Source organism: Lepidochelys olivacea (genome assembly GCF_965140295.1).
Source record: "Lepidochelys olivacea isolate rLepOli2 genome assembly, chromosome: 8".
Classification (NCBI taxonomy): Eukaryota; Metazoa; Chordata; order Testudines; family Cheloniidae; genus Lepidochelys; species Lepidochelys olivacea.
Genome location: NC_140418.1, coordinates 70552245 through 70569725, shown reverse-complemented (window position 1 = coordinate 70569725; position 17481 = coordinate 70552245). Strand labels below are relative to the sequence as shown.

At 39.6% G+C, this 17481-nt stretch overlaps 1 protein-coding gene across 4 annotated transcripts in view; it reads right to left on the bottom strand.

Moving 5' to 3' along the window:
• Positions 1-17481, bottom strand: part of CDC14A (cell division cycle 14A) — a 115191-nt gene that overhangs the window by 14658 nt on the left and 83052 nt on the right. For all 4 annotated transcript variants that reach the window (XM_084637158.1, XM_084637156.1, XM_084637157.1 and 1 more), the window contains 3 exons: positions 8092-8251; positions 1819-1934; positions 42-89 (listed from right to left, as the gene is read on the bottom strand). In XM_084637158.1, coding sequence (XP_084493284.1) covers positions 42-89; positions 1819-1934; positions 8092-8251 — 324 coding nt within the window. The remainder of the gene's footprint in view (positions 1-41; positions 90-1818; positions 1935-8091; positions 8252-17481) is intronic.

Below are 17481 nucleotides of genomic sequence, written 5' to 3'. Positions count from 1 at the left end.
ACTAAACATTTTCTCACAAGTTTAACTAAGTAAATAGATACCTGAAAGGTTGTGATATTGATCTGGTGTGCAATTTCACATCTTCCAGCCTAAAGTAATTAAAGCAGCTTGTCACACAAAAAATTATGAAAGTATCGTTTCAATCTTTTAGTAAATATAAGAACAAAGACCCTGACTTGGGCAATGTTTTATCTATGTGCCGCATACATAAAGTAGAAAATGCTTCATATAAATTGTGAGATGCATCATACAAATATATAATTTTTTAAATTGTACTCCTGTAACATTGTTTTTCCAACTACAACCATCACACCTACAATCAGCTGCCATCTCCTGTCATACAGTAGCAGCTTCATACGTGCATACTAAAATTCTGTTATAAAAAGCCAACTATCTAGGTATTTATGTGGTCCTCCTCCTCATAGTATATGAACTGAAGGATAGAAATAAAACTTCTATTCCTTCTTCACCTTTAAAGGTAGCTTGAAAATAGGTTAGAAGACTAAGTCTCTGGTCAGCTTACTGTGGAAAAGTTACCTGAAAAATGAAGTTTGCATTTACTTCTGAATGTGGGGAGTACTATTCATGATGTCTTCAGCTTTAAAAGCCTTCTATTTGAACGGCACAATATATTTAAATACAGACTTCAGCATCACATTTTTTACATAGACAATGTTTTACAATTATATCTAAAAAGAAGAAATTTTTGAGCAGAAGGGGGAAAATATAAAAGGAAATCAGAAGTATGAAAAAGGAACCCAAATATTAAATATTCTTTTCATGTGCAGTTACTAAGCAATAGCAAAGCATTTTGACTTGAACTGCTGTAATTAAGATTACATATGAAATGGCATTTCGTTTAACTGTTATCCTTAAAAACTTTCATATAGTTATTGCTTTACAAGATGGAACTTGAAACTCATGAGAAATACAGATAAATAATTTAAAATTGGAACCAAATATATTGTTAATTATTTTCATAGGAATGTAAACTTTTATATGGTGAATAAATATACATTTATAACATGACAACAATTGATACTTTAGATTTTGAGTTGCATTTTTCAAATTTTTATTTGGTGCCTGATGATACAGGGTTATTTTAGTAAATAGCAGCAAAGAAAAAAAAATACAGACATGGAAAGGAATAGAACAATATATATGTCCATATTATATTCAGTTCTGTCTTAGAATACTTCTAGCATAACTAATTAAGGCTCAGACATAATAAAAATCTCTTTACCGCTGCAGTGGCAGAGAGAATAATTCTCTCCTTTGGAATGCAAGTTTTTGAAGGGTGGTGTGAACAAACTTGACGAAGATCTAAGTCTGAAGAACCTTTGAAGAAGAGAGCTTAAGATTGTGCAAACTATTTCTGGTGGAAAGCAGTGAACTTTAAACTAACAACAAACCTGTATAAATTTAACGTTTATAGCAGGTAGAAAGTGGTGTGGTAGTAGGTGGACTAAGCACAGGACTAGGAGCTAGAAATTTGAGTTCTAATTATTAGTATTTGTTTGTTGTTTTGTGTATTACCATAGCACCTAGGGTCCCCTAATACCAGCTCTAAGACTAACCACTTCTGTAGTCTTAGGCGAGTCATTTAACCTCTCAGTTCCTGATTCCCCATTTGAGCGCCTACCTAACTCATTGAAAAGTTGGCAGTATTAATGTTTGTAAAGAGATCTAAAAATGAAAAGGTCTACATACCATAATTTGTAAGTGTCAGAATTATAAAACAAACACATGAGCATATGCTTGCCATAAAGAATTAGTACACACTGAATTTAATAATGCAAAAAGTGGGAAGAGGATTACCTAAGAGCTCCAGTTGTAGCAGATCGCGGCTGTCTCTGACTTTTTAAGGCACGAAGTTTGTCGCCCTGTGTCATGCCGTTCTTAGATTCCAACTCTGCATTGTCTTCAAAGTCATTCTAAAACAAAGGAAGATGCACTCTAATAAAAATACAAAATCCTTAGAACAATGATCTAATTTCAGTGCCTCAAAGATTACTTCTGCTTTGCAGAGACCACAATTTAAGGGTCAGATAGTGCAATTATAAACCAACTAGGGAAATACTACCTAGACTGAGCTACTATAAGGTGGGTGCATAACTGGTTGGAAAATCATTCTTAGAGAGAGTAATTATCAGTGGTTCAGAGTCAAGCTGCAAGGGCCCATCGAGTGGGGTGCTGCAGTTATCAGTTCTGGATCCAAGTTCTCTTCAATATCTTCATAAATGATTTAGATAATGGCACGGAGAGTACATTTATAAAGTTTGTAGATGATACCAAGATGGGAGGGGTTGCAAGTGCTTTGGAGGATAGAATTAAAATTAAAAATTATCTGGACAAACTGGAGAAACGGCGTGAAATAAACAGGATGAAATTCAATAAGGACAAATGCAAAGTACTCCACTTAGTAAGGAACAATCAGTTGCACACAATACAAATGGGAAACAACTGCCTAGGAAGGAGTACTGCAAAAAGGGATGTGGGGGTCCGAGTGGATCACAAGTTAAATATGAGTCAACAGTGTAACATCATTACAAAAAAAGCAATCAATCATTCTGGGATGTATTAGCAAGAGTGTTATAAGCAAGACAAGAAGTAATTCTTCCGCTCTACTCTGTGCTGGTTAGACCTCAACTGGAGTATTGTGTCCAGTTCTGGGTGACACATTTCAAGAAAGATGTGGATAAACTGGAGAAAATCCAGAGAAGAGCAATACAAATGATTAAAGGTCTAGAAAACATGACCTATAAGGGAAGATTGAAAAAATTGGGTTTGTTTAGTCTGGAGAAGAGAAGACTGGAAGGGGACATGGTAACAGTTTTCAAGTACATAAAAGGATATTACAAGGAGGAGAGAGAAAAATTGTTCTCCTTGGGATAGGACAAGAAACAATGGGCTTAAATTGCAGCAAAGGTGGTTTACGTTGGACATTAGGAAAAACTTCCTGTCAGAGTGGTTAAGCACTGGAATAAATTCACTTAATATAGGCACACCGCTACTGACTTCAATGGGGCAGTATGTAAGCATGCAGCCACATGGATGTATTTACAGGATCTAGTCTTAATTATGTACCGAGTCGGAGACAAGTGACATAAAACACTGGAAATAAAATAGGAAATATTTTGTAACCGATATTTCAGTTGTTATGGAACCCAGGAATCCTAATTCAGACCTCTACTGTCAGGCTAACAAAAGCTTCTTCTTATTCTTACTTATTCTCCTTATTCTTACACTTTGACTTAGATCAAGAGCAGAGCCTTCAGATTAACACCAAATAAAAGAAATGGATAAATTCTTGTGCTGTGGATTGTGAGGCAAGCGTCTGAAAAGATTAATTTCTCCAGCAAGGAAGTGAGGAAAAAGAAACTTTCAAGATCTTTAGGGCAGTGGTTCCCAAACTTGTTCTGCCGCTTGTGCAGGGAAAGCCCCTGGTGGGCCGGGCTGGTTAGTTTACCTGCCACGTCCGCAGGTTTCGCTGATCCCACGGTTCGCTGCTCCAGGCCAATGGGAGCTGCTGGAAGCAGCAGCCAGTACGTCCCTCGGCCCACACCGCTTCCAGCAGCTCCCATTGGCCTGGAGCAGTGAACTGCGGCCACTGGGAGTCGCAATGGCCGAACCTGCGGACACAGCAGGTAAACAAACCAGCCCAGCCCGCCAGGGGCTTTCCCTGCACAAGCGGAGGAACAAGTTTGGGAACGACTGCTTTCGAACAATGCAGTTTTGGAAGAATTCTGCTCTGCTATTAAAAACCAATATCAAGAAAAACACAAGAATAAAAAAGGGAATAGTATTCTAATTTAGGAATGTATCCCCACTGTTTATCAGCAGGATTAAAAAAGCCTTTTGAACTCCGAGCACTTTAAAATATTCATTGCCTCAGAAAAATTCAACTAAGACACGTGTTTCTCAAAAGTCTTCTACAGGTCATTAAGACAAAATGAATATTCAAGTGAATGCCAAAACATGTTATACAACAAAATAGAGCACATTTCTGAAATATCTTAGTATTGGGTCATTTACCAATAAAAAAAGTGTTAAGAAAGCACTTAACAGCTTTAAATGTACAATAGTGAACTTCATAGCATTATATATATAAAGAATCAAAGGACTTCAGTGGGAGCAGGATCAGATCCATACTGAGGAATCTAAGAAGCTACAGATTATCTTCCACTGAACTTTGAATGAATAAATAAATAAATAATAAATAAATATAAAAATAAAAGAAAATAAAAAAAATAATAAAAAATAGTACAAGTTAGGGTATTTCAGACGCAAGATCCTCTATATAGCTTGGGTTATGTATTTCCCACAAAATAAAAAGTATGATACCAAAAAACTTTTGGTAAATAGCATAATAGGAAAAGCAAGAGAAGTAAAGATTCAAGTGCCTTAACCTACAATTTTAATAGGAAAAAAAATGTAGAAATTTTACACTATAATAATTAGGAGACATTAAACTAAACAAGAGAAGAAAAAGTGTGGATGGTTCCAAGTTCCCAGAGAGTTTGCTCTTTTCTAAAGTTGTGGCAGATATAATCAATAATTATTATTTTCATAAGAACTTGGTAACAAACAGCATGTGAACAGCTTCACCACAGATTAATGCCACCTCTCACTGTTCTCCGATACAAGCTCTGAATACAGCTGTCATGAAGAATACCAGACCTACCATGGGATCTTGCATTTAAATTGGACTGACTACATTATGCTGAATGGCTACTTAGACACAGTTTATATTTTTAACTGTCCTTAGCCAGATAAGATTAAAATTGCTTCAAAAGCCATGCATTTAACATTGCAAGAATTCTTAGAAATATTTATGGGTGGGGAAAATCTAAATTACCCGATTTTAAACTTCAGTAATTTAACTCCTTAAAAATACAGTAAAAAAGCAACTTAATTATGTACTGTCATAACCAAGTATTTATAGAAAGCCTAAACCAATTTACATTACAGAAAGAACAAACAGCATCCTAAAAATACATTCTCTTTATTGTTTAAAAATAACTTTTACAACTCAAAAATATCCAAATAGATTTTTTTTCAAATTTAATACAGAAGTTAAAACAATTCCTTCCACCCAAAACACCACCTACATAACTTGATTCAGAATTTTATTTTGTTTTACATCAAAATTAAAAATCTCCAAAAAAAAAAAAAGGCTGAAAATGGAACACTGTAAAACAGAAATCTGGCTAAGCAAAGCACGAATCGATACTCCTTTTATAATTATTTCAATAAAGAAATATTTACAGAAAGGAAATACTGAAGAACGTTAACTATTCCGTGAATAATGCAGGTGATAGGGTTAATGCTTTGGTGTCTAAGATCCCAATCCACCTGATTTCTAACCAAGTCTGGGCTCTAAGCCTGTCCCACAAGCTCCAGCTGCCATAGATGACTGGGGTCATTCATTGGTTACTACCTGCAAGGACTGGGAAGAAAAAACGGAGGTATTTGTTTCTGCCCATTTGCTGGCTGGTAGGCATTTTTGCTTGGTTTTAACGCCACCCCCTCCCATCTTATATGACATGGTATACCTCTTATGATGCTGAGGGCTATGCTGATCATCAAATATTATTTGAGGTCTGGAAGGGATGTTTCCCACATAGCAAAAATTGGCAAATGGCTATGGAGACCATTTCATCTTCCATCCAACATCCCAGAGTCTGGTTTACATTACACTTGTTGCAATTCCGGTGGATTCTAGTATGGTGACGGGGTTAAAAAAAGGACCCGATGCAAGGTCCCAGTAACCCAATAGGCTACTTGGGTACAGGCCTCAAGCATCACATTGCACAAGGTGGTATGCCTCCATGTCTCATGCAGCCTGGGGCTCCCCATCTCTCATCTTTCCGACCTCCAGTATGTATGAGGGAAATGGGCTGGGATTCTGGCTTCATGCCAGGGTCTCTAGGCAGGCCTGAAGGTATAAAGGGGGCACTGCCATAATCTCCATCTTCAGGTTTGTAAAACCCAGAGTCACTGGTGCCCAGTTCAATGTCACTCTGGAACAGCTCAGGTGGGTATTTTGAGGAGTGCTTTCTCATTGATTAATAGATTAATAAAGCTGTGGCCTCTGCATGTAACCATACTCTGGCACGTGTCTCATTGCTTTCATGTCTGCATCAATTAGGCTGAGCTAGTAAAGAAACTGGCAAAGATTTTTTCTGAAAAAACTTGTGAACAATATCTGTTAAAAGTGAATGTCTACAACAACTGCAAACAAAATCTGAGACAATCCTAAGCCATTTCCATTTCTAGGTTTGTATTCTTTAACCAGATGAAGTCACAACCATCAGAAACAAAGTGCTGGAGGTCAACAAAGATGAAAAATTGTGATGGTATTTTAACAATTTTTTCATTTTAATGATATGATTATTTCTTAGCATATGAACTCTGTAACAAGACTCCAATACACAAATAGTCAGAGAGTTTAAAGTATACACTTGCCAACATGGTTGATCAAAGGCCTTTGTGAACAAGTAGGTCCTGAACCGACTCCCAAAAGGACAGCAAGCACTGGCCCTTGGGAACTAATAGAGGGAATGAATTCCTCCAGCAAAAAAAGCCCTCAATTAAGAATGGTATGACAACTACATGCTCAGTTCCAGTTAGTAGACTACATCATCAACCCAGTTGATCCTAAAAGCCGCAGCAGAAAACAAGAAATGCACTCTCCCAGAAAACTAGACAGTTAGGATCTTCACAGATCCTAAGCAATGAACTATATGACAACTGGACACAAATAGTTGCCAGAATAGAATACAGAATATATCACTGTTGTATACTCAGAGTGACCCATTCTCAACAGACAAAAAGGAGTTCAGGAGAGCTGACAGTTTCTGAAAGAGACAATATTAAAGGTGTAACAGCAAACTATCCCGATACAAAGGAAAGACAGGAAGGTCAGGAGCAATGTAATGACCTGAAAAATTAAGAAGGAATCCTACAAAAAGTGGAAATGGATAAATTGCTAAGGAGTACAAAAGAATTGCACAAGCACGTAGGGACAAAATCAGAAAGCCTGAGGCAAAAAATGCTTTAAACCTAGTAAGGGACATAAAAGGCAAGGAAAAGAGGCTCTATAAATACACTAGGAGCAAGAGAAATATGAGGGAAAGTGTAGGTCTTCTGCTTAGCTGGAAGGAGAGCTAATAACTGATGACACCCAGAAGACTGAGATGTTTAATGCCTATTTTGCTATACTAAGGACAGCTGACCAAAGAGGAAATGTCTCCGCACCTCTATGTACTTTTTGTGATTCTCATCACAGAGGAGATTCACTTACACTCCTTGCTAAGTACTTGAAAATTAGCCAGTGTAGATGAGAACTGCAGCTACCCAAGAGATTGGGAGAGGCAATGAAGTGCTACCTTGCAGCAAAAAGCACTATTGGGACAGCCTAGGTGATAGGATAAATCCAGAATTATACTGGAACTGGTTTCAGTAGAACTGACTGAAAAACCAGGATGACTGAATCAATGGAGTTGCCAAAGAGTCACACAAGGCATGCCATCTTCCATTTCAGTGGGTAGTGGCCAGGGTTTGGTTTTTTGTTTAGCTGCTTCTCTTTCCTCAAAATACTAAATATCAGGTGGCTGCCATATTCTTTCAGCCAACATAATTTACCAATAATAGCTATTCTCATCCTGTCCGATCAAGATGCTAATCTTGAATTTACATTTTGAAATAGATAACAGATAAGCTTTAAGTTTCACTTTTGTGTTGTTTATCATAAATATTCATGTTGCCCAAACATTTTTTCCTTAGAATTTACATTCATTTTGAATTCTATTTTTTCCATCACTGATGGCTGTTTTATCATTTTGGTTGTTTTCTGCTCTTCTTTTTCATTATTATGAGTATACACTGAGACATTCTTCATTCTTTTTATTTTTCCTGTCTTCATTTAATATGTATAAATTTAAAAAGATCTATTTTCTTCTTGTATTCACATGTGATTTTTATAACAGGCACTATATTATGGAAAGAAGCACTAAAATTGGGTACAGTTCATTATTAAAAGTTATGAGCTCTCCCCGCTGGTGTATGGTTCTTCCAGTGAATGCTTACCTCCCGACATGGATCCAAGTTTTGTACTTTACTAAAACTCCCACTGACTGAAAGGTCATCCAAGCTAGAAAGAATTTTATTCACAGTTCCATCATCAGCTGATCGTTGTTTTTGTTTGGATCGGCAGAAGTCTCCTTGGATCCACAATACCGCTTGCTTCCTGTTTAATATTAAACCAAAACCAATTAGTATCAACCACAAATTTTTATGCAGACAAAACTGGAGAGAGAAACATGCCAAACCATCAACTGAGAATATTTTGTCTTTTATATCGCCTCATAAATACATTGTATAATAAATGTATACATCTCTTCTTCAGTGGTAAATTTAAAAACAGTCGTAGATCAGATATGAATCCCTGTATGGTTTTGTGGATCAGATATATATTTTCCAGCTGTCCCTTGCTCTAAAATACTTTAGGATTTTGTTTAAAAGAAGCTTATCTGAATCAGAAAAACAAACATACTGCAGAACTCAGTCATTTTGGAACAATATGTTAAAGCCCCACACACAATGCATGACAACGGGGTGTTGTATGTTGTATTACTGGCATGAGTTTGGGAGGTGTGGATTAATCATAAGTAGCAAAACCACGGCTGAGTTATGCAGGAGATTGGGGGAAGTATAGAAGTACGGTAAAGAGAACCAAGACAAGAATATCAGCTGCAGGAATGGAAGGAATGGGCAGATGATTTTTAGGTGCATGGGAGAAGGGGGAAAAACAAAAAGTAGTATTTATCCACTGTGCCACCCATTTATGGGATGGGTGAGCTTGCAAACTGGAGATAGATTAAACTGGAAGTTCTTTAGGACAAAAACTGTTTTTGCTGTGTGTATGCACAAATGCTGTCACAGACACTACTGTGTTTCATATTAGTAATAATAATGGAGAGTAGAGAGGAAAGAAAGAATTTTTAGTAACACATTTCTGTTAGGAACATCTCTCCTCATTCATAACAAATGGGTAATGCCTCTTGCCTGTGGAATTTGCAGGTAGTCCAACAAGGTGCAAAGACTAAGCCCGATGGTTCAACTCAGGCTAACAGAAGAGTTTTTCCAAAGCTATAGAAACACTCCAGGATCTGAATATTAGCATTAAGACAACAACTTGAAATTATATTAACAGGCAATTACATTTTTAAGTCTCCCTTTAGAGAAAATATTCACTTTGTTACAAATTGTGTTTTAGTCATTTACCAGATTTCCAAGGTGGTTGAATGAAGATGGAATCTATTATCAAAGAAAATGATCAGGTAAGAAATTTCTCATACTGCTGTATAGGTTCTTTCCTCATTCAGAAGAAATGGGAAGTAGTGAACAATGATTCACAGAAGTATGGAGGGCAGGTGGGGAGTAGATAAGCAGAGTGTTATTCATTAGAGTAGAATAAGCAAAAATTAAACTGTGCCTCCCAATATAAAGCAAAAGCTCTGTAATTTAAGGAACTATTTGGGAACACAGTAGCAACTTCCTACCAAAGGATGCCCTCTGCAGAGGAATGGAAACTTTTGACTTTCTTCCTCAGGTAAGACACTTTCTTCCCATAAGAATGCTTGAGAGGTATCTTTACAACTCCAGGAATGCCTATTTGTGCCAAAGAAGTGCTGAGGACTGGAACAAAGTCATAGGAGAACTACTTCCCAGGAATTGTGGTAAGAGGAACCTACGTTGGGCAGAAAGGTTTCTGGAGCTATAAGAATAATCTTTTCTTTATGACAAAAGGAGTGTGGGTTCTTGTGATTGCAACTAGAAAAACCACCCACAGGCTTGTCTAATCTGTTCTTGTTTAATCTCAACATCAGTTGGAGAGGGTAATATACCTGAATAAAGAATGCAGGTAGGGTTGTTACCTACTTTTCTCTAGTGAGACCTACTATCCTGGGGAAACTCCAGTGTCTCTGCTGTGGTAAACTTTGTGATTATTAAATCTGTGTAACAAACATCTACAGGCTGGTTCCAGTTGTTCTGGGCAGTGTAAAAATATAACAGAGACCATCCCTGCCCCAAAGAAATGGTTTGTTCTCATACCAGAAACTGAATTGGACAAGACCAATGCCTATTCCTAATTGAGTTCTGTCTTGAGCCCAAAATGTATCAATGAGGTTAATGGAGAACTCCTGAACTACACTTTTCCTTCAACACCAGGCTGTTAACTGTGAGTGGTCCAGGTCTGGACAAAGAAGACATCCTTGCTTTAAGAGGTCTGGTCTTTTGTTGCTTCTTTGGCTATCTAGCAAGTCGTGATCTAGGAGGATGAAACTTCATCTCTATGTTTAAAGACAGCAGATTCTTTTCTGCCTTGGGCATTATTTCCATTACCTCAGAAAAGGTCTGATCTCTGGTTATTCATCTATTTCGGAACGGGTTCAGGCTTCAGGGCGCAAGCTAATCTCTAACCTACAGGAGGGTAGACAAAACTTCCCCTTTAGGAAATTTATCCCATAAAACCCACTACAGGGTTTGATGCACCTTCTTCTGAAGCTGCTGCTACTCTGGCTACTGTGAAACAGAACACTGGACTCAATGGACCACAGTGGTCAATCTTGTATGGGTATTCTTATATTTTTTGATCAGACATGCAATTGATAGAGCTGAAGCAAAAGGATGCGGTAGCCTGAGATTTTGGAAATTTGTACAGCAGAGAGTCAGAGCTAGAGAGAGCTGGATGCTTTTTTCTAAGTGGGGGATCATAACCCCAGGACCATCTAATCTTCCACGTACACTCCTCACTTTGTGTGGCTTGCTTCCACAATGAGCATGCAAAGATACAGAGTGAAAACTGGGTTGGCTTTCAGCATATTGTCTGTATTTACCTGCCTAAAAGGGGACATTCAGATATGTGCCATGAATGATGCTTATTTTTGTACTGCATACAACAAGTGGGTCCATGCTCTCAGAAAGACTTTTTGGAGGAACATTCTGTGAAGTCCTGCTCAGGGAATGATATCAATGCATAGTGCCAACAATCCTAGCTGCTAGAGATAACTGGTAAGGATGACCACTGTCAGGAAGTGACTGATGCAATGAAGTTGTAGATTTTTGCAAATCTTTACAATGGTGGTAAAATTATTCCTTGTAGCTATTGATTTTGGAGCCACCGTTCTTGCCATACATGACTTCAAAACTCAGAAAAAAAAATACCAAAAAAGAATAGTCTGCATGCTGTTACAAAAGATCTGACCAGAATGTGAACTTGAAAACTTTCACACTGAAAGCAAGGATCTTACCCTGAAACAAACAAACCACTTGCTTGCCACCAAAGAGATGTTCCTTACTAAGTATAGGGAATATTTTTGGTCTGAATGCCTACAATTTAGGTTTTGAAATTTCTATGCAGTCTTCCTCACCCTTACGGTTTATGGGATTTTTTGGATGGAAATCCTCTGAGGTTGTGACATCTTTTCATTGGTGTGGCTACTGCTCTGCCAATGTTAGGCTCCTAAAACTTACGGAATTTCTATTTTTTTGTAATACAACATTTTGGCTAAAACCAAATGTTAAACTAAAAGCCCCCATTTGGACATTACGATGTCCTCAAAAGATGGTACATGTGGAAAACCCTCTACAGAATTATGATTGAAGGGGAAAATAGATATTTTATTATAATTAATATTGATGAACTCCTTGCGAGCTAGTGGTTTCCTGTCCTGTGATAGTAATGCAGGGTTTTTTTTGGGACAAATAGCTTGATTGTGAGAATAATCTGTTAGAAAGACCAAGGAGCCTGAAAGGACACTGTTTGCTTCCCCAGGGTGGCCAGCAGATATCTGAGTACTTCAGAAGAAACCTAGTACCAGTCAAGGCTTTACTCAGAAAATCAGGAGCCAGTTTGAACATGGGAAGGGATTTTTCTCTTACGTCCCTGTAATTCTAGGATGATGTAGCTGCATATGGAATGTACTTCTGCTGTAAGTACAGACTACCTAAAGTGCTCCTTCTAATCTAATGTGGAGCCAGCTCATGAAGATGGGGAGGGACAGAGAGAGACATCTTGCTACTCTTCAGATTCTGATTCCCTTTCCCTGTCAAAGTGAGGGTCTGCAGGCAGTAAACAAGGAACAGGCAAAATTTTTATTACACTGTCTGAAATCTGAGACCCTTTCCTTGAGAGAGCCAGGGTTCATGGGCTAAAAGCTAGAAAGGCACAATATCTATTATGTTGCAGCCTGAGGTAGGGCTTCACAGGACTAACAGGCTTCTCTGCATGTCTACATATACTGCAGGGTGAAGATGGGACCAATACCAAGCACAGTGAAGGAACTTTACAGAGAACTGAAAAGTCCCAGCAAACACTACATCTGGGTGTAAAGGCAAAGAAGAATGGGTTTAAACCCTGATATTTATTCCACTTGCTCATTAACAAAATGAAATGCCGCCTTACAAAGACTACGCTTACTTTTCTATTTTTGGATCTGAAGCCTCTGGGGTTTGCAAGATTTATTCCTGGAGCAGGCTGGGAGGGTTCTCCTCTCCTTGGAAACCCTCATGCTCCTCAATGAGCCTTCCCACAGCAGAGCTGTGGTTTGGGGGTGGTAGAAGGAGGGAGAGAGGAGAGGGCATGCCAATCTGATTCAAAGCACCATGCCCGGCTCATCCTGTGAGGCTGCTGAAAAATCACCTTATAAATATAGCATCTTAGACTTGGCTCAATGAGTGCAGGATTTCTTTGCTACTGTGATGGGGGCAGAGGGAGCTTGCTAAGAGGTGCCGCTGCACTGAAGGAACCAGAGGGGTAGAGCATCAATGCTCCAGTGATCCTTCAGCTCAGCAGAGAGAGTGGGAGGAGCAAGAAACTGAAATGACGTTGCTACTGCATGAAAATTAATAAAAATTAAAAGTTATGAAACAAAACGGAACTGCTAACTTGTTCTGCTGCCAGAGATAGAATTTTGGTGGCCTGAGTTGAACAGTGGGGCTTAGTTGCTGGAACTTCCAGCAACAACACTGAATTGCTTCTAAACTGTGCAGGTCAGAGGGATTACCTGTTAGTGATGAATGAGGACAGAAGCTGTGCAGCAGAAATTTACTTTATCTTTTTCTTTACAAGATCTGGAAATCTATTATAAAGTGTGGTTGTAAGTGGAAGGACTGTTCTGCTAGCTAGGGAGGAAAATCATGCTTCAAACAGTTCAGCATCTGTTATCTTCCCAGGTCTTTATAAATAATGAAATGCAAAACAAAAACAAAAAAGCAACCCATCTCACCACCCATCAGGGTCTTGTCTTAGCCCTTGTTTCTAGGGCTTCAAAGTCCTTACAGCCCTTCTTCATAGCCTTCCCCAGCCAGCTCCTGCTCCCTGCAGGTGTCCCCTGCCCCAAGCCTTCTGCCTGGCAGTTGCAGAGAGCCCTTTTCCAGTTCCTTTCCAGCCCCAGGTCTCTGCTTACAGGGCCCAAGGACTGTAACAAGCTTATTGGGATGCAAGCATGTGGCTTGTTACAGTGATAGTCTGTACTCTCTTAACATACTCTCAAAGTATGTTACATGTAAAGCAGAGGTTGGAACACACTGTTTTTAGTGCTGTCCATTAACTCTAAATTTTGAAAGCAAACTTACATAGCCTAATAAAAGTGGCAGTACAGATCATTTGAAAGTTCACTCCTCTCACCAGTACAAGTACACTGTGGCACAAAGTATGGTAAACAGTTTTCACAAAATTACTATCAAGTTGATTTTCTCGACACTTTGCTGCTCAGAAAAGCAGTAGGAAACTGAAGCAATGCATTTCCTCCTACCTACTCCATTTTCCTCAGTGAAACTAAACAGCTTTTTATTTTACACATGAAAACCATTGCCTAAATCCCAAAGATGAGTGACCATCACAAAAGCACATGCAGAAGTGAACTGGAAACCTTTCATTCGTCATAAAACATATATTCCTTTGTATAAGCTTAAAAGATGAATATAGTGTAGCAATAAAGTCAGTGATAAAGACAGGCCTATATCAATATAATTTCAAATAATTTCAAATAATATGCTTTTACATGATTGTTGCAGAAGAGAAAGAAAGTCTGGTTGACTGGTTTAGGATGATGAATTTGTACGTCCTGATAGATACACTGAATACACGCTTTATTACCACACATAGCAAATATTTGCATGTTTGCCAGCATGTGTGAACTAATTACCTGAGGTGCTCTCTCTCTTTTGGCTCCAAATATTCATAAAAGTGGGAGCATAAACACATAAATCTCACTATGAATAAATCTTTTTAGCTCCAAATTTAGTTTTTTACATTTTTTAAAAAGAACAATAATCTATTTTTTTAAATCTTCTCTATTAGCCTTCTTTTCCCATCAGAAGTATAAGATAATATCGCTTCTGTTAGAGGGGAAAAAAGTGTGACACTATAGCAATAAACCAAAAAGAGATTGGATTATGTGCATGCATTGCCTCAGAGAAAAGCTCCCACTGGGAGGTCAGATAATCAGTAAATATAGCAGGATTAGATAGTTGAAAAAGTGTTCCTACACAGAGTGAGGAAAGTCAATATCCAGTATACTTAAAAACGATCGGAGATTACACAGCTGCTGATGTCAGCCAAGTTAACTCGGAAGAACATGATGGGAATTTTTAAAATGAAAACAGCCAATATAGGAGATGGAGCTGTAGAGGAATCCTGCCATTGCTTCAACAACAAGTAAAAACTGAAATCATGTTGCTCATGAAGTTTAAGATAATTTATAAGAGGGCTTTGTGTATTTTATATATAATTATACATATAATTGTGCTTCTAGCTCTCATGTTTGGGAAGATAACTTTTCAGATGAGAACAATGTGCAAATCAATGCAGAATTGTTTTCTCGGGCTGCTTACAGCCCAAAGCAGCAACTCTAAGACAAGCATGAGTCGCTCCATTTATCTATATGTGTTGTTCACTCTGAATACTAATGATATTTTAAATAACAAATCTGTTACCTATTTTACTGCTTCACATTTTAACACAAGCACAACCCCAAACCACCTTCCATGTTTTCTCAGGTGCCAAAAGCCTTAACTGTCCCCAGGTAATAAAACCTTGAGCTCTGTTCTAACAACTTCTAAAATTAAGTTTTGTGTTGCCAATACAAAAATCTACAGCACAAAAACCTGAAAAATGTAGAGAAAGGTTAAAAAATTTATAACTCCATTTTAAAATTTCCCTGCATTTTACAGTAAAATCTGCAATTTCCCACATTGGAGTGCTGCAGAACAAGAGTTATGTCACAGCATGTAAGTCCAATTGAGTGAATGCTAACGCTCTGAGTAATAGGCTAATTTGAGACTGTTGTATTTACATTTGTTGAAATAAATGTTACTTTAGCACAATCTGTGACACACATGCAAAGCCCCCTTCCTATTCCAGGGAGAGGGCCCCTCCCTAGAGGGAGCTGCTGAATACAGGCTAGGCTGTTGCTCCCTTTGGGGTGGAGGGAGTAAGGGGAGAACCTTCGGCCCTAACTAAATCAGGGCATGAGTGAGATGTACAGAGTGGAGGAGGGCAGAGCGAGTGGCTGGTGCTGGGAACCCAGCAGGCTAGGAGGTAGTGAATCCAGAGCTTTCACTAATCTTTCCAGACAACCCTCTGTCTTACTGCCAAGAGAAAGCTAACAGTCGGGGGCATCAGACTAGACTGGCACCTCCACAGGACTCATTGACTACGTGTGTTTTTTTTAAACAGAAAAGGTTTTATAAATCAGACACTAAATATATAGATTTGTGACCCAAATCTAGCCATTGGTACCAAACTTAAGGTAAAGATAATAAAGTAACATATTTCTTTTTCTCAGGCCAAAATCTCAATCTGCCACAGCTCTAGGCTTTATTTGAACCTGAATACATCAAAGATGCTTTGGGCATTGCTAAGCAACACTACACTCAAGCATTTATTTTAAATAAAGATGACCACCACTTTGGCCATCACTGTTCTACTGTCCTTTAGAAGCTTCTGAAACAAGACGTGTATGTGCTTTAAGTTTTCATATTTTCATTTTATAATCAATCTTGATGAAGTTAATTATTTCTCAAACACCACATTTACACTACTCCAGAACAATGTATTTCTCAAACAATACTATTATTCTACAACAATAGATATTAAAGGTATGAATCCTCAATTCAAATTTTGGCACAGGTTTCTCTTGTGCGACCTTGGACTAGTCATTTTTTAATCTCTATGCATAGGCACTGACTCCGGGGTGCTCTGGGGCTGGAGCGTCCACAGAAAATAATAAATCTCCTCCTCCCCCTCCAGTGTCTCCTGCCAATCAGTTCCTCTCCCTCACACCCCAGCACCTCCTGCCTACCCCCATCAGCTGTTTGGCGGTGGCGTGTGCGGGAGGGGGTTGGCCTGGCCGATACATACCCCAGACGCCGGGGAGCAGAAGGGGCGGCGGTCCAGGTGCAGATGGGGCGGGACCAGCCAGTCCCTTCCGGCCGCTGGGATGCTGCTCTGCAGCATGGTGGGCTGACGTTGGTGGCTGTCTGAGAGCCTGCTCAGCCTGGCTGGAAAGACTGCTTCTGCTCCCTGCTCGGGCACCAGGAACTGGGGGTGAGCGAGCCAGAGTCCCCCACCCCCTGGCATGTTTCCAGCTCGCTCAGCCATGGTCCCCAGCAGCTGAGCCCAGGCAGGGAGTGGAAGCCACCTCCCCAGCCAGGCTCTCCCAGACAGCTGCTAGGCTGCAGAGCAGCGACTGGGAGGGGCCGGCATTAGAAGCAGCTCCCTCCCACTCCCCGCCTGAGCTCCCTCCCACCAGGAATGTGCTGGGGGGGGGCAGGTTCAGAGGGAGGACAGAGCACCCCCTCCCACCAGGCAGGTAACATGGGTTGGGGAGAGCACGGTGGCCCCAGGCTGGGTGCAGGGGAGGCCGGAGGGGAAGAAGAGAGATGACATGTTCCTGGTCATGGGACCCCCATTTAGATCGTGCCTCCCTCCCCCCGGTATGGGGAGGCACCAGTTATTTATGGCCACCCTCAGGAGAGGGGGTGGAACGGGGGTGAAAAGAGGCAGGGCAGGGCCTTGAGGGAAAGGGCAGGGCCTGCGATGGAGCAAGACTGTTGTGTATTTCTTAGTTTTTCTTAAGGACACTACATCCTCTGTTAGATTTTTCCCATAATGATGCACATTTACAGTGATCATCTTAAAATGTATTTTGTGTTGGATAGGAAGTTAAGCTTGGGGCAGGAGGGGAGGTAATGGGCAGAAGAGTCTATGCTCACCAAACCTCACTCCCCTTCAGAACCTGGAAAGGAACCAAAGATTCCCGAGTTGTATGTACCATGCCTCTGCTGTCAGCAAATATCTGTGAAATCCAATGGCACAGTGTCCTATTCCCACCTCCAATGCTAGCTTACATAGAGGGTGACAACCTACTACTGTTATCAGTTACTTCATTAGTTCAAGTGGCAGAGGGC